The 21900-nt window shown below is 39.1% G+C and overlaps 1 protein-coding gene across 1 annotated transcript in view; it reads right to left on the reverse strand.

The window, feature by feature from the left end:
* The window catches only part of LOC124596203 (misshapen-like kinase 1), a gene marked incomplete in the record, with an annotated part of 335677 nt that overhangs the window by 174759 nt on the left and 139018 nt on the right, over nt 1-21900 (reverse strand). The window contains 5 exon segments of the mRNA XM_047135251.1: nt 7269-7427; nt 8269-8550; nt 8813-8965; nt 9509-9557; nt 18146-18271. Of these exon segments, the coding sequence (XP_046991207.1) occupies nt 7269-7427; nt 8269-8550; nt 8813-8965; nt 9509-9557; nt 18146-18271 (769 nt within the window).

Here is a 21900-nt window from a genome sequence, read left to right on the forward strand (position 1 = left end):
ATTACAAGAAAGACGTAAAATCTGCACTCACTTTCAGCAGACAATTTTTATGTCAGCTGCAACCAATAAGAATTAAGATCAACTATAGCAGACAACTCATTATTAACTATTAGTTGCTGTCTTCCATGAGACACAGAAAATTGTAAGCACAACTCTAAAAAGTTAAGATGAGGAGGAGAGAATAAGTAACAAGTTAAAGCTATGAGTTGGAGCAAGTCAACACGAGCCCCATAAAATGCTGGGGACACACCATATTTATCCAATTATAAGACAAGGTTTTTTCAAATTCGACATTCAAAAAAAATATGAGGTCATCTTATACCGTATTTACTCGAATCTAAGCCGCACTTTTTTTCCGGTTTTTGTAATCCAAAAAACCGCCTGTGGCTTAGAATCGAGTGCAAAGCAAGCGGAAGCTCTGAAAAATGTTGGTAGGTGCTGCCACAACTAACTTCTGCCGTCGAATATGCATTTTCATACATTATCCAACGAAGTACATACAAATTCCGTATTGTTCATCTTCGAATGTAGCAGAATTTCAATGTACTACGAAAATCCGACTGGCAAGACTGTTAGGAATGTTTGTCAATATGGCCAACTCTACGTTCTGAATTTTTTCCTACCTGTGAGAAGAGATGGTTGCTAATAGAAACCTGATGAAATGTGAATCACATGCAGTATTCTCTTCACCATAAGAATAATATGAATATAAACATTTTGCCATGCATTCTTTCGTGTTTGCTGCTATCTCATTTAAATCCTGTCTGTCTAATAAACTACGAAACTAGAGTGAGACATCAGCAAATGCGGAAAAATATACATATCGTGTCATGTTTATATTCGTATAATTCTTATGCCTAATAGTGATAGTCAGAAATGAAGCACGGCAACTGACTAGATTTTTAAATCTAAGATGACTAATTTCTGTGCAGAATTTGATGTACTAAAGGAGCGGCCACAAAGATTTTCAAACGGAGAAAAATTTTCGCCTAACTCTCGTTCAGAACATGTTCTATCATACGCAGTCTATTATTTGGTTCTTGTTGATCATTATCAAAGAGAGCAGCAGTGTATGTAACAACAAATAGCAGTCTCTTGCCATTGTTTCACTAATGAGACGATTCCTCTCTCTCTTTTTTAATTGTAAGCGGCGGTAGCGCGCACAAAAGCAAGCCATGCTGTGAGCGACGACAGGCAGTAAACACGCACTATCAGAATGCGACAAACAATGCATGACACAGTAGAGTAATGCATTTTCAGCTTTGAGTGACGTAAACACCTATAACAAAGAAAACGGCACTTATCAGATCAAAGCAAAATAAGCAATCGATTCAAACCAGACAAAGCATGTGAAAAAGGAAGAGTCGCACACCTCCGCACATTGCAAATCCAGTCGAACAGCTGCTGAAGTGCCATTTCGAAAATGACAGAATTATCAGCTGCCATTTCCCTACAGCCTGGCCTTCCCGATCACCTTGTCTTAACCCCTGTGACTTTCGGCTGTGGGGCTATCTGAAAGATGTTGTGTTTCGTGTTCTGATTGCAAACTTACCTGCACTGAAGGCACGCATTGTGCAACACATTCTGAACGTGACCCCGGAAACACTTCAATCAGTTGTGGAACATGCTTTCCTTGACTTCAACTTGTTGCAGAAAACGGTGGACAGCATACTGAACATGTTTTGCGCCAGTCACACAGAAATTAATAATTCAATTTGATTTTGATTGATGTTTTTTATGGGGTTTTTGGCCTCAGGACAATTAAAAACCAATCTGATTGATGATTTTTAAACGGTTTTTGGCCTCAGCATAATTAAAATCTTTGTGAGTGATACTTTTAATGCAGTTTTTGGCCTCGGGGCAATTAAAAACTGATGTGAGTGATGCTTTTAATGCAGTTTTTGGCCTCAGGACAAATAAGAACCGATTTTTCCCATCTGATGTGATATGACCTTGCCATGGTGGATGGACTTACATAACTAACATTATCACACTGTGCACCCATGCACACTGAGTAGAACAGTTTGTTTAATGTCAAATGTACACCATAGGCACTGCTGTATGATTCATTTGTCATTTGTAGTCAACCACTATTAAATTATTGTGCTTACAGTGCCATCTATTGCTACATTTTGTAACTACTTGTTTTTCTTCTGCCATACGTTTTCCCCCCAATCCAATAATATTAAGTTGAAATTTGATGTCATTCTGACCAATGGTGTTGCTTCTACAGTGGTTTGAAAGTTTAACTTTAATAATAATCAACCTGTATATTTTTAAGGTCTTGTCGAAGAACTTGACCTTTAAGTGTACACACACCTAGTACATCAAACACATTAAATTCGTAATAAAACAAAATGAACAATCATGAAATTTTACTGATATTTGATTGTTGGGAATGTAATTCATCAGCAATCAGTATTAAAGCCAAGTTTTTCAGTTAATCTAAATAGTCTGCATAAGGAACATAGGCAAAATTTTTGAAAAGAAAGTCAGAAGTTTTGTGAAATGATTTGTCTAAAAGTAAGAAATAAAAATTAGTGGAGAGATATTTGATGGACCTCTCTTTCTGTACATGATTTCAAGCATCATTCAAAGGCATTTCAAATATTTCTTGGTCTATTTGATTTCTTTTAGACAAATCATTTCATAAAATATTTGATCATTTCCTTTCTTTCTTTTTCTTGAAGTTTTATTCAGAAAGGAAAGGATGATCTTACTGACATCTCATTTGCCTTTCTAGTGTCTTCTGTTCATGAAATTGCTAAATTTAGTACGTGATTTGAAAGAAGTTAAACATCACAGTTAAATATCACACCAGCCTATCTTTTTATGCTTAAGATAGCTAGGTCTTGAATAGATAACTTTTCAACCCTTCATTTACTTGCTAGCAGCAGCTATACATGAAATATTTCAATTTTTCCTCAAATCAGTAAGCTATACGTGAAATATTTCAAGTTTTCCTCAAATCAGTAATTAACTTTCCCTTCATTACCCAATCACTTTCAAGCAATTAAACATTTTCTTGTAAAACTAGACATCACACTGGTCACCTGGATACTCCATTTGCCCATTGTCCACTATTTGTTTGGCTATGAAAATTCAGTCAAAAACTCAATGGGTAATTTATAGGGAGTCTTGTTTTCGCTACACTCAAACATCTGACCAAAACATTTCGAATGTTAATCACACGACAAAACACAGTGAAACCCTTATTTTATGTTTTCATGCAGTCCAGACTTAAAAAACGCAAAACTGAGGACAATGCAGAATTAAGGAAAATGTTAAAAAACCCCAGAACATGAGCAAAAACACATGTAATTGGCCAAAAATCACAATCCTCCCCATTATTTTGTACAAAATCTGTCAAGCGAAGGAAATTAAATGTACAATACAAGGTTTACACAATAATTTGTAGTAATAAATTTCATCAGTTCTTAAAAAATCAAGTGTGTGTAACAGCACATAAAAACTCATCAAAAAATTGAAATTGGTCTGGGTACAAGATAATCAAGCTCTTTTCCTACATGCTACAACTACAAATTAGATAGCCAAAACAAGTGTTTTTGAGAGATAATCCTTTGTGCTCAACCACAAAAACCAAAAACTGATGAACATGCTGAATTAAACCAAAAACATCACAGCAGCTAGGTGGTTAAATCATAAGCACAAATGCAGACGTCTGCTTAATGACATACTGTGTCACTATTGATGTTATTGTTTAATGCTTTTCTTGTGAGCCATACTTCATATGCTCACTGTTGTTAAAGGGTTACTTTAAGCTTGATAAGAGAAACAGAGACATGAAAAAATGAGTTTACTTCCCCAACTGACATTACAAGCTTATTAGGAGTTGGTTCAGTGAATTTCTGTACACCATGTAAAAAGTAAATTTGAAAGAAAGCTCAGGTGCTACAGTTTTGCTTCATACCCTCTATCACTGCTGCCAACCTTTACAATCTACAGTGTTTTGTGCAAAATATATACATAAATAGTGTATGTAGTTGTCGCAACTGTTATCATGTCACATCATCTGCACAGAAAGTATATTTTCGGCACTTTACAAAATGCTTTCATCCCTACCTGCATTTCTGTCGCTGAAGGGCCACTCCCACTCTCCACACATGCTGTACATGAGCTCATGTTATGTGTGTTTGTGTGGTGTGGTGGCTGTGCTTGCTATCTGGTGTCTTAAAAAGTAACCAGTCAATAAAGAGTTCATTAGCCGGAAATGGGCGACATTTCCTTGATTATGACCGAACATATTCTTCCAGACTCAGTGTTTGAAGCGACCGGGTTCGATTCCCAGCGGGGTCAGGGGTTTTGTCTGCCTCGTCATGACTGGGTGTTGTGTGATGTCCTTAGGTTAGTTAGGTTTAAGTAGTTCTAAGTTCTAGGGGAACGATAACCACAGCTGTTAAGTCCCATAGTGCTCAGAGCCATTTTTCAGTGTTTGAATTTAAAAGTTTGATGATTGATATTGTTGCCGAATACATTACATCTCAGAAATACATGCAAAAAGATGAGACTGAGTTTTAAGTGCCACAAGAAAAGGTGGTGGTTGGGGGCTCTTCGTCACGTATTGGCTCGGTCCAGAACACTTTGCATCGACTCTTGTTTTTCCATTGCCACTGGACCCTAGCATTAGTTGTATCATAATTGTACAGTGAAGCTAAATGTTGCAAGTTGTGTTGGCAACACCGAGTGTGGATTATGTCAGCATTTCCTCTCACACATCTCCCCTCTTCATAACAGCCTAAAATATTCCCTTAATTCTGCCACCATCCAAAACAGTCCGTCTTTTGAATCACTTTTAACTTGTTCAGTCAGATCAAATGTCAATAGGAAAAAGCCAAGCGAGACGTCGAGTAAGAACTTAGAAGAGAGATACACTTTACTAGGAAGAAATGTAAATTGGTGAATTTTTAGCATTGATCTTATGGGATTTTACAGGGGCTACAAATTTACTGTGTAGAATCACGAAAAACATAAAATTGGAGAATGTAAAATCAGAGTTTTACTGTACCATCCTTTTTGCACAATGCCATTTCCAAGAAAATCTCGTTCTGAATCTTGAACCATTTATGAAGACGATTTTTACAACCCTTGATTCCTGACACATAGGAAAGCATTCACACACACCGTGAATGACCTGTTTGCAGATAAGACAACCAATATCTTGTGAATGAAAAGAGATATCATTCCGCTCTCAACTTTAAATACAATTTCAATATGCTTGTTACATTTCGTATGCAATAATGTATGATCTAAAATGAACTACATGCAAAGGCCATGCAATGTGATTTCACCTCTGTGAACGCTTAAAAATTTCACACAGTCATTTACTTAGTTTTGTGCAGCACGGTAACTATGGCAAATAATGAAAATAAATTCAGTCCTTCATTGAGCAAAGATATCAAGCTGTAAAATATGGAAAATTCAAATTTTTTGCACCAAATAGTTTACTTTAAAATGGATGATAAATATTTCATAGCAGCCGGTTTGTCTGCTCCACTGGTTAGCCAAGAAGACTCATAGCTGTCACTCTCACCGCCGCACATGCTGCAGTGACAAGATTCAAACAAGTTTGAATTCAAACGTCACAAGTTGTAGCAGGGGACAGGCAGTGCCACAAACATTGCTCACCTAGGCCACTTCCATAACTATACCTGTCGTGTGTTTTGTTGTCTGAAGCTGTCATGTGCTGTAGGTCACTTCTGTAGGATGTGGCCTTATATTCCCTTGTGTCAAGTATGATATTACTTCAGTGCATGTAGATGCAGGATAGTGCACTATCCCGTCTGTATGGAAATTTTCAATCCAGTCACAAACACAGTCAGATATCGCGTACGAATGTATTTTCTTTAGAAGGCATTCAGATACACACTGAAGTAGACACCTGCGTAGCCAATCGAATTTGTTTCTTTACCACATATTGTTGTATTTTGCTCAGGAACTTTAATCAATGTCAATTAAAGAAATGGCAACATCATGAAATATTACATCCAATATCAATATAAATTTCTCCAGAATAATGCTCTGTGTGTTTATTGTCCTCAAGATTTCATGGAGCTTTGCAGCAACACTCAATCTAAATACACTGAATTCTTGATTTCCTGTATCTGATGAAAGCAACAGTTAATCATGGCTTTTGTTTCCCTTATCAGTGTAGTTGTAAATCATCACTCCTAATGTTTTTATTAACGAGGTACAGAATCATAAGAAATTAAATGTTCTCTCTAATACTGACAACTCATTGTAAATAAAAACAGCTACAACAGATGATAACTGCACGAAAGTGTCAGTTACCAAAACAACAGGTGCATGACCTGTGGTGGTGGTGGTGGTGGTGGTGGTTAGTGTTTAACGTCCCGTCGACAACGAGGTCATTAGAGACGGTGCGCAAGCTCGGGTTAGAGAAGGATTGGGAAGGAAATCGGCCGTGCCCTTTCAAAGGAACCATCCCAGCATTTGCCTGAAACAATTTAGGGAAATCACAGAAAACCTAAATCAGGATGGCCGGAGACGGGATTGAACCGTCGTCCTCCCGAATGCGAGTCCAGTGTGCTAACCACTGCGCCACCTCGCTCGGTGCGTGACCTGTAAGAGCATTGAAAACCCAGAGGGCAATTGAGTGAAATTTAGATAAGACATCTGGGTAAGCAGTGGACATGTACACCAGTGAACGGCTGATATATCAAAGAAAACTTCTAAATGGTTTATAGGCCTAAAGGATCCTTGTAAATAAATATTTTCCTTTGCCCGTGTTGCTATGTTCTGCCCATTCACTATATATACATCAATGATTCTTACAAGAAATGTTAGTGGAGACCTGACAAGCTTGGAGCAACCTCTCACTAATCTGTAACCTCGCCACCTACAACAAAACTTGGATGGGCTGCTCCACTGTTTTTTTAAAGTGGCATGTCAAATTTTCATTTAACAGATTGTTTCTCATCAAAAGTTCCAAATATTCTATGACAACAGATCATATTTGCTTTTTTGTTACAGTAATATTCTCTGCATTACCTTTTACATCTTACCCCACATTTCCCTTTAAATTCTGGCAGTAGTAGTAGTTTTACTTACAGCAGTACAAGATTAAAATATTTGAAGTGTTACTATATGTAATAACTCATTGTGACAGTCCACCACATACAAGCCAGCAACAGAGGTAGCTGATGTTTTCCTCCCTCTAAAAATGTATATAATTGGAATTTTGGACACACTGAAATGAAAAGGTGAAAACCATAGGAGGCAAATATTACCTTTCTCCTGTTTTCTTTTCTTGCACCGATCAATATGGTCTTTCAACTGTATCCTCACTTGCCTTTCAGTGGGCTGATCACGGATAAAAGGATGTTTTAGCAACTGTTCCGTGTACGGTCTCTGGTGGTAATCCTTCACCAAAACAGTTTCAATGAAACCTACAATGGCAAACAAAACTGCATAAGCTCTGGAGTATTTGCAATACAACAATTTTTAATCCATAAAACATAGCAAAAGCCAAACCAAATTTCTCCATCGCTCTGACATGAAACTTATTCATAACACATGAAAAAATACTTAAATAATGCAATATTGTTTCTTGGATCAAAAAGATAAATTAAGAACCCATTAAAGACCAAAGTTATTAATTTTGTATGTATGAAATGATTTCGAATATATTTTCGGTTTTTGCTAACCCTGCCTTGCGCAAAACTAAACATTGTTCTTTTCCTTTTTCCCAAACATTTTCACACCTGTGTGTCAACTTCTGAGAGTCTAAATTTGTTTTGGAAAGAAAGTGGATTTCTATAGGTTGGCTTATTTTTATGCATTTTCTCACTCGACAGCATATCACGTTTTTTGCCCAGTTGTGTATCTTTCATGTGTCTTTCTTGCTGTAATTATATACACTCTTTTCCATATGTTTTTATACTTCACTCTCACCTGTATTCATATGATTTCCTCACAAAAATAAGATATAACAAAACACTTATGTCATCATACTTTTAGAGAGAGGCTTCCCTTCACAAGTAATGTAATTTCGGAAATAAATCGAGACCTACAGAAGATAATATACAGGTGTTGAAATTTGCATGGGTAAACAAAAAAAGAAATACACTGTGTTCATAAGGCAGAGGTTCAAAACCCCAAATTTAATTCTGAAACATGAAAAAATTATCAACCAGAGCTTCCAATCCAAGCAAGATAATTATTTAATATATATTTTGACTTCATGTATTAATATTAATTTATGTCTATCACAATGTGTTACCCACTAACCATGGAATTTTTTTGCCCATTTTTTTGACTTTAGTCGAGGTGCTGGGTTTCGTGGAATGAGGAAAAGTGCACGCATTGGATGCATATCACAGAGGGGAGGCTGTGACTCTGCCATTTCCAGTGCTGTTATGCCTAAGGACCACAGATCACTCCGATTGTCATAAGTGGCATCTGCATTCTCATCACAAGCAATTACTTCAGGTGCCATCCAGTACGGCGTGCCAATGAAAGTATTACGGCGCCCAATTGTCCGATCCAGTTGAGCACTGACACCAAAATCAACTATATAAAGAGAAATTTAAATTCTTTTATTTGGGTATTAACTGAATAATTCATCACATCTTAATTAAATTAAAATCAGAAAAAAAAACATTCAGCATTTCTAAATTATACACACACACACACAGTGATTCTGTTCTCAAGCTCTCTCTTAAGGTAACAAGTATTTATTGTGTGAGAACCAAGCACTTTATGCCGAGTAATTAATAACAATAACTCAAGATTCATATCAACTGCAATAACTTATTTCCTTACAGAAACCTACCTAATTTCACTTCAGCATTGTCTGTGAGGAGCACATTTTGGCCTTTTATATCCCTGTGAATTACTTTGTTTGAATGAAGGTAGCTAAGGCCTCGTAAAATTTCACGACAAATGTATGCAATCCATTCCTCTTTCAAACTTTGCCCCTTTGTTGCTGTAAAAGATAAGAAAACACTTTTGTTTATTTAACTTATGAATATGTTTGTATTATCAGATATATAATTTCAAATGCCAGTCTGAAATTAAATGATGCAGGCTATGTTACAGATGTAACAGTCAGTAAAATAAACATTGCTGGTACTATCAGAAGTAAAACACAAGTTCTACTACTGCCCCCTTCCTTTTCAATTTTGCTTTCTCATGGTGTTTCTATGAATTTTGGTGTGGGCTATCATTTATAATATCCAACACAAACAAAGATTACCTGTATATTGTTTTGTTTTTATTCAAAAAGTACAAATTAATTAAAGCAAAAATAATTAAGGATGACTTAGATGAAAACAGACAAAGCAACATAGGCAAAAGAAAGCACAATCCAGTAAAGATGAATAATGAAATGCTCTTTCTAACTTGGCACGAAAATGTGAATATGAATCAAGACATTACTTTATTTTTCTCCGGAGTATATCGCTGTTATTTTATTCTTACACCTGAAATAACTTTTAGTGTTATACTATAGGGGAATTTTAAAACTTACATTTCACAAGATCCGTGACTGATCCAGCACCACAGTACTCCATCACTAACTGAAACAAAGAAGGAAAATTAATAACTTTCTCTAAGAATAATCTTCACAAAGATTAAAGTGACTTACTCTAGTCCAAAAGATGTCCACTACTCAGGAACCCAATTTTCAACAAGTTGCCAGCAGTCACAAAAAAATATAGCTACTAATAAGTCATGTGCTTCTTCAGTTTCTCCCAGCATATTTGTTGATCGAACTGTCCATTGCGGTTTGGTCAGCTACTAATGAGGCTCAGTTTAAGAGGAGCCTGAAGGACCTAATGGTGGCCACTCCACTAAGGAATTTCTTAGAACTGACTGATATGTAAATGTTGTTAATAACATCAAATAATTAAAGTATTAAATACAATCCGACCTTCATACAAATTCAGTGCAGTAATGCAATCAATATAAGTAAATGTAGTAAAATGATTTTTGTTGATGATGCACAGCTACAATAGCCTAAGAATTATCAAATGCATCTCAATGTATTGAACATTTACAAGTTTTGTGATAAGTTTGTTATTTCCTTTTAATGAAAAATCAGCTTTTTTTTAATTTTTCTTTTTTACTTCTCCACATCCATTACGACCATTTCACTTCAGATCCGTGGAATGCACATCACATATCTTTTGTTCTTTGTAGACATTTATTGTGTATTATCGTTTTCCGATATGTTCTACATCTTGGAGGATTTCCTCACCATGTAACTTTTGGAACAAAAAGTACATGTAACCTTGTCTTACCTACGGAGGTAAATAAATGAAAGGCCAAAAACTGCTGACACACATGGGCCAAACTCATGTATAATTTAATTAGGAGATGGCTACTGTGTTGTGTGTTTTAGAGAAAGAACTCCTGTCACTACGCTGAACGAAATTGACGCAGACCTCTCTTGAGGAAGGCACTGGAGTTAGATGAGTATCTCCATGACACTTTCAAGATTTCTAAACAAATATATAGTGGAACGAGCTGCTCTTCTTTGGATATTTACTTCCTTTATCAGTCCCATCTGTGAAGGATCCCAGACTGTCAAGCATTATTAAATATTAGTCAAATGTTGATGATATACTCTACCTCCTTCATGGATGGACTACACTACCAGAGAATTCTTGAAATGGATGTCAGATTGGAATTTTCCATTCCAACAACTAGTTTTATGTGATTGTTTCGATTTAAATAACTCTGTACACACACTTCCATAAATTTAATGGAAGTGGATGGTTCCACTGATTATTCGAAGAAAAGTGTAGCTGTACAATAATGGATCTTTCAGCCTATTTATGCTCAATATGTTACATTTATTTCAATGGTCACTCTCTGCACCAAGTGTGTATCCTCTGTGAGACTTCCTGCATTTCAGAACAACTTTATAGTGTTGCAAACACTCTACATGCAACTGCACCATACATGAACAGCCTCGTGGATCTTCTGTGATTATTCACTAGGATTTCTCTCAATTACAAATTACTCACTGCATTTTATTTCCTGGGAACTCCTCAATGTAATCACAAAGCTGGTCTAATACTCTGTAAGCTCATATTTTGCTCATTAGGTGTCTGTGTGGAACTGTATACATGACCTTCCACGAGTCAAGGAACACTGCATCAACCTGGGCACAGTATCTACAGCCTTCTGGGTCTTACAAAGAAACAAAGTGAAATACATTTCATACACCTTTTATTTACAGAATCCATGTTAATTTCTACAAAGGAGATTCTCAGTCTGCAGAAAGGTCACAAGACACTTAGTGTAAAACATGTTCTAAGCTTCCTACAGCAGACTTACATCAGCAACTGATGCCTATGGCTGTGAGCATCTATTCAACATCCCGTCTTTAAAACTGGAACGATCTGCTTTTTTTCCCATCACTAGGGACACTCCATTTCTCTGTCGACCTTCAGTAGACTGCTGCTAAAAGGGAGCAAGTTATGCTCTACGCACTACACAGAATTATGTATGTATCACACAGATCCAGTAACATTTCCTCTGTTGACTAATTTTAGTTGATTTTCTATACCAAGGTCACTTATTTTTATATCTGTCATTTTGGCATTTGTGCGATAACTGAAAGGAGGAACTGCAATACATTCCTCCTCACTTGGACAATTCTGTATGATGAATTTAATATAACAACCTAGTCTCTGTAATCCTCTTTAATGTCACTGGATGGACAGAAGGCACTACTCTACTTGCTAATTTAACGTAAAACCAAAACTACTTATGATTTTCTGTCAGCTGGACAGAATTATATTTTCACGTTCCTTGCACATTTCAAGCATGGTCATCCTTAAGCTAATTTTGGCTTCATTCAGTTTTAATAAGATAAGCATGACACACAATATCAGTACTGGATGGCAGCCATATTATTGACATTAGATACATGGAATACATAATGCACTGTGTCAATCAGGTTCTGGGATTTTCTGGGGATTCCAAGTCAAGAAAGTTAGTTGGTTGCTTGCAGAGGTGGAAGAGGGGGTGGAGGGAGGCCAAACAGTGAGGTCATCCATCCCATGATTCAACACAGCAGAAACTAAGGGGGGAACAATACCAACAGCACAGTCCAGTCAATGGAAAAGGAAAATGGGCAAACAAAGAGGCAGAAGGATCATTGGGGTAGCAGGAAGAGTAAAGAACAGGAGGATGGGGGAGGTGGGCAGGGGCAAGAGCAAGTCGCACCCCAGATGCACTATGGGTGATGGGTCACTTGCACCGTCGCTGACCCATTCCAATCCCCCACCCCATACCATGATCTCGACACAACGGGGTCAACACCCATAGAAGAAGACATTAGAAAGGGGGGAAAAATGGCAAAGAAAGACTAGGCAAAACATAGGGAAATGGGGGGGGGGGGGGGGAGGGAGGGAGGGATTGATGTGGAGGCAAGGCCAAAGGCCTACCAAACTGACACTAACACTCCAATTCCAGAAGGAAATTCCAGTACATAAATCCGGAAGGGCAAACCACTTTCACGAATAAAACTGAGGATGGCCATAACCATGCGAGGGTCATCCGCTAACAATGAGGACAAGGAGAGTGGGAATGCATATTTAGTCCCAAAAAGAGCCAAAAGGCAGTGGCAGTTCAGCAAAATGGGGCATCATGAGGAGCATCCCACAGCTATTGACCCCCCGCCCCTCCCCCAAGAGTCAGCCCACGACTTAGCAGAAAGGAACTTGATGTGAAACTGCAAATCTACCCATGAAAGGGTCACACAGCACTGTGGGTAGGTGGCCCTCAGAGGGCTAAACTGGTTCTAAGAGAAAGCAAAGAACTTGTGAAGGGTTGGCGTGTGAGCACCAGTAATATGAGATTAGTAGAGAATGACACAAGCTGCAGAGTAAAAGAAACGGATTGGAGTATCGGAAGGTGATGATAGTATCTGTCACAATTCCACTGAATAAGCATGGAATGGAGACTAAAATTGGAGGCGAGTGGGCCGAAGCCTGTCATGCCATCGGGTAGCCATCTCTTATCAACATATATATGGTGATATCCATAAATAAGAGGTCAACTCTGACTAAAGAACGAGTCCATACCTCTGGGGGCACCGGTGGAGACTTGTCATGGGACTTTAGTTTCTTCTTCTCCTCTTTCATAGGTTGAGGACGGCAGAGCCCAGAGGGGGAGGGAGAGAGAGAGAGAGAGAGAGAGAGAGAGAGAGAGAGAGAGTAGGCACTTCAATGAGATCTGGAATGTTGGCGACTTGGGGACTTTGCGTTCCGCAATTGACGTGGGGCAGCAGGCCTCCTGTCTGGAAGAGCTAGTCCCAGGGGAGGAAGGGTGTGATGCATCACTGGCAGGCACCACAAAAGAAGGGGAACACCTCTCCAGCCAAGTAGGGGGAGCAGCACATGGAGGGGAGGGCATGGAACTGCAGGGGATCGGGAGACGAGAGGGGATCAGCAGTAGGATAAAGAGGAGGGAGGAGTGGGAAAGGACATAACAGAGGAAGAGCTAGATGTCATATACACAGAGTAAAGACAGTCGTATTTTAGACAAGACTTAGTATAGGATATATGATCAGGGGACTTTTAATCCTGTACCACCTCCTCCTCATAAACCGAGGAATCTGGTAACATGGACAGTGACGGTAATGACAAATAATGCATACAGATGGTAGAACACATGGGCTCCTCTCATGGAGTGGGTGTCCACATTCACCACATAAGAGTGTCAATGTACAGCAGACAGACATGTGGCCAAAACACAAACAATGAGAAAACCTGCACTAGTGGTGCTTCACGTCACACCAATAAACCATGACCTTGACCTTCTCTGGGAGGGTACCCTCTCAAATGCCACAATAAAGATGCCTATATTGGTGCGATTATCCTATGGGCTTTCTGAAGATGTTGAACAAAATGAATACCCTACCTTTCCTGAATGGCCCAGAATTCCTAATCAATCTCTATCAAAAATACTCCCTGAACCATATTCAAAGACTCTGTGTAGTAATGGACACTGGGATATTGCCAAGATGGTCGCAGGCACTTTTGTGCAGACTGGGTGGCAGAAGTTTTGATCACAGCGAACTCGACTGCATCTTACTCGAATAGTCTACTTCAAACTTGTCCTTAATAGTTTCCAAAAAAAATAATGGTTTGGTGGTGGTGGAAATGTCCCCACCAGTCCTGGTGCAGACCAGATAGTGGCAAAAGGGTTTCACTCCAAGCAGGTGAGACTGGCCCTTTTCCCAGAGGGTAGCCACGGAAGGGACGGTTGCAGGTCATCGCTGCAGTACTGAAAAATCCATTCCCAATTAAAGAGATGGTGGCAGAAGATTGGCCAGTTTTTTTGGAGCTTAACATGTTTCACAAATAAAGTGTCCACCCTGATACCACCTACTCCGACCAGGGGCTCTCCCCTTGGGCATCACCCAACCACAGCAAGGGCTGTCTGACACTGACTGTTGCTGAGAGTTCCGATGCTCCAGAGTAACAAGCAACCACTCCTAAGCATACATGAGAACATAGCAGCTCAGATACCAGAATTGTGATCCCTGTGTTGTAAGGGACCCAAACAAATGGGTACCTAATGACCCCACCATACAGACTGGCTGCTGTCCTGGCTATACAGTGTTGAAGGAGAATGGTTCAAGGAAACAATGGAAGAGGCAGTAAAGTTACTAATCAAAGACAGTAAGTAAGGTGTTCTTCCCTAGTTGGCTCACACTACAGAAACAAAATTTAGAAGGGATATGTCTCTCAGTGGCTAAACATCTTAGTATGTGTGATAATTGCTTTCAAATGGGACCATTCCATGATCTGTTGTGGCATATGTTTGGCTTTCATTTGACTGCCCCTAATGCATCTCTGCAGTAAAAGCATCAGCCAGAACCTCTTTCTCGCTATGGGGTATGGAAGGCTCCATACCCTATGTGTACTTTTACTCAAAGCACAACAGAGTGTCACAGGGATTGGATGATCACAGAACCACCACTATTGGATAACTGTAGTGCACAAGGCCACCACTTGACGAATGAATAATATGCACATCAATGGCAGATTGTGAGTAAGTAGAAAACTACACAATCCTATGCATACTACTTGCCAACAGAACACAGTCCAACCATACGATGGATTACAGTGTCATAAACTAAATCAGACAGGATAAGCTAGCCCTGACCTACAGTCCATGCATTTTTTCCTTCATCTGTTTTAGAAAGGACTGAGGGAGCCACAGGAAGCAAACAGCCATGCATTCACAGTATGCTTGGAGGAAAGAAGCAATTGGTAAATAATACATTTTGCATCTCCCATGTAGTGACAGAATTAGGAAAACCAAAATGCTGATGTTATGTATACTTGAATGTTCCTTGTAAATAAAATTGTATTTCCTTTCTAGAGTAACATATCACATTCACATAATAGTATACATAATAGATATCAATAATCAACCAATCTGAAATTGAAAATAGAAGGTTTTATCAGCAGCATTATAGATACATGTGTGTCACTGCAGTATTACAAAGAATTCAATGTCTTGAGTAACCACAGAATATTATAGGTAGGACCCACATGTAAGTCTTGAGTACTCATAACAAACTGCAAACAAACTACAGGAGAGAGCATAGTTAAAAGGCAAATTATGGTATAAGCTGCTAACATAAATATGAGCTGGGGGGGAAAAAACATGCAAGTTGTAAGATAAATGGAAAAGAATGATAGAGAGAAATGTAAAGGAGGAAAAAAATGAGCATCCATGAATAATCAAATATAAAAAATATTAGAAAACATACAGAACTACCCTGTATCTCCAGTCTCAAGTAAAGTTCCCATCAACTGAATACAGACAAAGCAAAATGGATAACTAAAATGATTAAGTAATTATTTTAATCTTCCCATGTAATTTCAATGAAGCAGGTAATGCCTCGCTGTTGTAATCTATCATTCCCTCTTTTCCATTCTCTTTCCTCGTTCTTTTTCGAACCAGATTTTTTATTTACTTTTGTTTGTTAAAAAAACTGTATAGATAAAAAAAATCTGCTCACCAAGCGGTTTCAGGAGAACACAAATACAAAAAAGGTTTTACATATGCAAGCTCTCAGAGCCAGTGGTTCCCTCTTCTGGCAGGAGGGTTGAGGGTTGAAGGGGAAGGAAGAGAGATAAAGGAAAAGGACTGGAGAGGTTTAGAAAGAGGGGCAGAGTTCGGAAAAGTCACCCAGAACCCCGGATCAGAGAGACTTACTGGACAGGATGAGAAGGAAAGACTGATATCTCCTGACCCAGGATTCTGGGTGACTTTTCCAAACTCTATTCCTTTTCCTAAACCTCTATTGTCCATTTCCTTCACCCCCCCCCCCCCCCTTTCTTCTTTCCCCTTCAATCCTCCTGCCAGAAGAAGGAGTCACTGGCTGCAAAGCTTGCATACGTAAAATCTTTTTTTTATATGTGTGTTCTCCTGCCACTACTTAGTGAGTAAATTTTTAATCTATCCAATTACACTGTACCAACTCTGTTTCACATATTATGTCACCAACAGTCTTTTAATCAATATAATTATGCACCTTAAAATAAATTTGACCTCCACAAGGAAATTCAGTCTATAATGGCAATAATATTGAAAATTTCAAACTCAAACCATAGCACTTTTGTGGGGTCAACTATCCACTTACCAAGTACAGTAAAATTATGTAAGTTTTACTGGATATCCACAACAAAACTGATTCAATTCAATACTCTACACAAAGTGTATAGTTACACATTTTTACTGGCTTTATGATGATAGTGAACTACCTTAGTGCATCTCTGTCAAATAATGATGGAGGGTATTATGAGTACTAATAGATCAGACCTTCCAGACTCACTCACACTTTTCACTGCCACTTTAAGTGCACGCACTTTGAGTTTAATTGCTCGTATTTTGAAATGAATGGTTTCCATATGTAACGGCAGGAACATGTCCTGAATACATTTCAAATTTTCTGTTATTCTTGATTAAGACTGTTCCACTGAACTAAACTTCAATCTTAAATCTAGTTAATGAGATGCTCATTTTAGGAGGAAAACAGACAGAAATAATGATTTCCAAATAATCACAATTCTAAGTCTTTTTAAGAGGAATTACTAAATAAACTAATTTACTATATGTGAGTATATCATTGAAAATTTAATGTATGAAGTTTTATGCATTCTTTTTTCTAAATGGGCTATTGAATTTAAAAAGTCAGTCTATTAAAAAATATTTTAAGACATACTAGCTGCACCCAATCACACATTGTTGTGGTTCATTCTGGTTAAATGGAAGATAAAGAAAAGAGGTACCATGGGTTTCTTATATATTTAATTTCATAATTTTGTCCTGGCATATTAGTAGCAGATGTTGGAGTCATTTTCTGAAAATGGGCAACCCTTCACAACTAATAAAAATGTATGGGTAGAGATATACATCATAACTGCTGCCCCCCCCTCCATGTCCAGTTTCTCCCTCCCCTTGTGTGTCCCTCTGCTCTTCCTCACTCCCTCTGACATTGCCTCTTTTTTACTGTTATTGCAAATGAAAAGCTTGATTGGGAATTGAAGTCGTTTAAAATGCATGGGTAGATCAGTTCAGATCTTGATATAGGGGTATGACAGACCAGTCCAGCTGCAGACGATAGTAGTTTCAATTACAGTATTTTGCATAGTTTTAATCTGTGAATGGGTACAATTATAAAGTTTCAGGTGATTCAGATTCTGTAGTAGCATTATAGACATACAGCGATAAGCTGTAAACACAACATTGTCGATTACAAAAATATATAACCTATGTCCGTGTTTCATGTAAAAATGCTTTATTACACATACATTTATATATTACATATGGTGGTCCAGTAGGTATATAAAAACACGTGCACGTCATGCATGTTCGAATGCAATGTTGTCTCAAAATTTCAAAGCGATCAACCAATCACTTTTCAAGTTTTGCAAGCACAAACATATGCGCTCTGAATTTTTAATTATCTAGATTTTACTAACGACAGACTAGACCTCTGAAGTAGTAACTAACAAATTTACTTACATAAGAGTATAATCCTGCTTAAATTGTCACTTAGTGCAGTATCCATGTCGTATTAGTCTGTCTATAGCAGTCAGTTTATCATGGCCATGTTCTCATTATTACTTACCCACAGCTGGTCATCTTTTCCAGGAGGAATCTTCTTTATAAAGGCCCCATAATATGTTGCAATGTTACGGTGATTTGAGTACTTTTTCAGCACGTTAATCTCCAGCTTTATCTCTTCTTCTTCATCCTGCGAGCAAAAGAATCATGAAGTATTATATTTCAGATGACCACAAACACGCTAAGTGTTGCTTATAAAGTGCTACAATTTAAAACATCTATTCCAGGACCAAACTGGGACAGACTGCCAACTGAATCCATGTACTATTAACAAATGTGTGTAATACGCTACCTAGTTATGATGTGGCTTTTTTTGGGAATATTCAAAAGTTACACATTTCTTCTTTCATACCCAAACCACAAACTTAGTTCAAATAGGATAACATACAAATGGGCTATTGTAGGTTTCAGAGACAGATTGTGCATGCTGCTCCTTTCAGCTTGGATTTAGGCCAAATTCAGGCTCACACTATCAGGTGAAATGTAAAAGGCACAACAGGAACTTAAAGCAAACAGTCTTCATAACCAAACACCATCAGGAACCTTTTCAATATTGCTGCAAGCTGTGCCGCATGCTTTGTGGAGTAGAGATTAGCATTGCTGGCTGGCATGCTGCAGGTCACTAGTTCAAAACACATTACCAGCAAATATTTGTTTTAATCATTTCTGACAGGTGCATGAAATCTGTTATGTTTGTAATGTTTGCATATTCTGGAATATCCAATGTCTGCATAAATAGCAGCACATTGTGTCCATGAGTTCAATTCTTTTTCTGTCTGTACATTGGTGTCAGTAATAAACATGCTATCAATGCTAAGTATCATACTTCGCAGATGAGACAGCTTTTGGATTTGGATTTTATTGTAGTCACAATGTGACACTGTTTGCTGGAGATAGCGGGTACTTTGAAAACACCTACACCACTGTAGCTCCAATTGGGCCCAAATCAGGCATTTTAATAGGTGTTACCTGCACAAACAGGAACCAGAATGTGAGCAGTACATCATTCCCAAGCTCTGCATATTAAAGAAACCAACAGAGTCCTAAACAGCTGCAAATCAGTGATACATCAGTATTTTCCGAAGATGCTGGTTAGGACCCAATGAAATGACTGAAACAATTTGACTAAGTCACCTAATACAACAAGTGGGATGAAATTATGTGTCAGGCTATTATGTACTTTTGGACAGCGCATCCCAGCAATGGTGTGAGGACAATAATAGAATCTCAACAGCTGGGATAAATTCCAGGCCGAGCTGAAGAAAATATTTGGTGACAAAACACCAGCACGTCCATTTAACACAAGAATGACTAAAGGATAGGGCCCAATGTCATGAAGAAATGACACAGTATTAAATAGCAAATGTTTTGGATTGATTTGAGTTTAAAGGGAACAAACTATGAAGTCATCAGTCCTTCCATCCAATGTGTGTCACGCTGGGAAGAGTCCTGAGAGAGGACACACACAGAAGACAAATCCTGATGAAAGCAACTGTAGCTGAGGATCAATAAAAACCGAAGATAGAAGTAAGTAGAAGTCAGAGAGCAGTAAAAGAGTGAAGGTGTGTGATCTGCTCCACCAGCAGGTAGTGGCCCCCATGACATGTTACACAATAGGAGACGCACCCTTAGCATCCAACCAGTGTTTCCCTACCTTCATTACCAAAAGAAAAACTAGCAGTGCAGACAGGATGATAAAATCTCAGGACCGAGAATAACAACGAGACAGTAAAACAACAACACATGTAAAACAATAAGTACAATTACAAAGCTGGGAACGGCTGGACCACTGAGCAAGGACGGCCATGGGCCCCCTCAGTTGGAGTAGGTAAAGGGGCACCCCTCCAATCCCTCAAGCAGCCAACAAGGCCTTTGTGTCCTATATCACAAAAAGGAATAGGAATCACTTTCACAAATAAAATATAAAACCAGAGAAGCCACTTTGGTGTCATCCATTAGCACCAGAAGCAGCGTTTCAGCAAGTTGAAGGTTTCGCCATAAGGTGGCCAAATTTGGGCAGCCCACTAGGATGTGGGTCACGATCAGAAGGGCATCTCACCAACAGTTGGGTGGATCACTCATATTGCAGGATGTGGCCAAGAGTCAGCTAAGTGTGGTCAATGTGAAGTCGACAGAATGGTAGTTTCCCTGCTCGAAGCATGAAGAGAAGACTGGCACCTGGTTGTGATCCCTTACTGCTCACAGTTTCTTCAGAAAAACCATAGCTTACCAATCTACGTTCCAAGCCTCCAACAACTGACTGTGTAGAGTCGACCAAGCAGTCAGTTCCTATACCCCATCCCCAAAGTCCACCCACTTGGCCAACCAGTGAGCACTTTTGTTCCCTCAGGTCCCCAGATAACATAAGAGCCCAGACAAAGAAGACCCGTACATCTAGTGAAAATCAGAAAGGAGATCCTGAATAGCTACAACCAGCGGGTGTCAAGAGTAGCAAGGTTTGGTAGCATGAAGGCTACTCAGGGAATCACTGCCAATTAAGAACATCTCACCGGTGCGAGAATGAATGATGGCCACCAATTCTGCAGTTAATACATTGCATCCATGAGGCAGGGAGTGTTGTTTACTGTACCTTGCATATGCTTAGGCACAACCAGTTCATCTGTTGGCCTTAGAACCAGCAGAGTATACCACTTCTGAACTGGAAATGCATCAATGATGGCCAGGCATTAAAAAACCATGGTGTCAACAAAGTATTTCAGTCCAAAGGTCATGAGGAAACAGATCGGAGGATAGGGTACACATCTTGGGAGCGTACGCGATTGTTCCCTGACAAGATGACAGTATGGGAAGTGGAGTTCAGCGTAGAGACACTGTATATGAATTCCAACCGTGACTCTAGTCGTGAGCCTCTGATGTGGGAGGTGGATCTTCATACCAGAAAGAAAGACACAGTAGTTTGAAACCAACGGAGTCCTAAACAGCTGTAAATCAGACCCCATTCTCTTGCATGTGGCTGGCACTGTTGGAAATACCACCATGAACTGGGGAAGAAGGTGTAGGGTGTGATGAGAAGTTCAAGAGAAAAAAAATCAGGAAGGGAAAAAAAAGTTTAACAGAAAAAAAATGGGCCCAACACACCCCACTCATGAAGGGCAATAAGGATGTGATGACACAGTAGTTTGTTGGCCAACAAAGCAGCAAATGTGTAACCACTAGGTGAGCAGCAGTTGTGAACCCCTGATCTGTAGTGGACGGACCCCAGATTCCATGAGTGGACTGCTCATAGGTCTGGTCCGAAAGACATCGAGTCGCAAGTCAGATCCCAAAACAGTGTATCCAGTCCAACATCCACCAGGCTGAAGGTGACACTGAGCTGTAAACCAAACTTCTGTACTCACAACAGGACAGGGTCAGAGCTTCATAAATCCACAAATGTGTAGAGCCATGTGTGCCTCAGGCGTAGAGTATTAAGGTGGGACCAGCACATTCATTTAAACTGGCGAAGCTGAGGAAACCACGTAAACTGGACTTCAAAGACCAGTCCCAAAAATCGATAAGACTCTACAATATTGAGCAACTGGTTGCCAAGGTAGATATCTGGTTGTGGATGGACAGTACATCAGCGACAGAAGTGCATGACATGTCTTGGCTGAAAATCAGAAGCCATGAGTGATAGCCCCGGACTGCACATTTCCTTTGGCGCCCTGCTGTCAGCATATTTCCTTTGGCACCCTGCTGTCAGCACTGAGCAACACCAACAGTGGAAGAGCAATAGTAAATGCAAAAACCATCAGCAAG

Source organism: Schistocerca americana, chromosome 2, assembly GCF_021461395.2.
Source record: "Schistocerca americana isolate TAMUIC-IGC-003095 chromosome 2, iqSchAmer2.1, whole genome shotgun sequence".
NCBI lineage: Eukaryota > Metazoa > Arthropoda > Insecta > Orthoptera > Acrididae > Schistocerca > Schistocerca americana.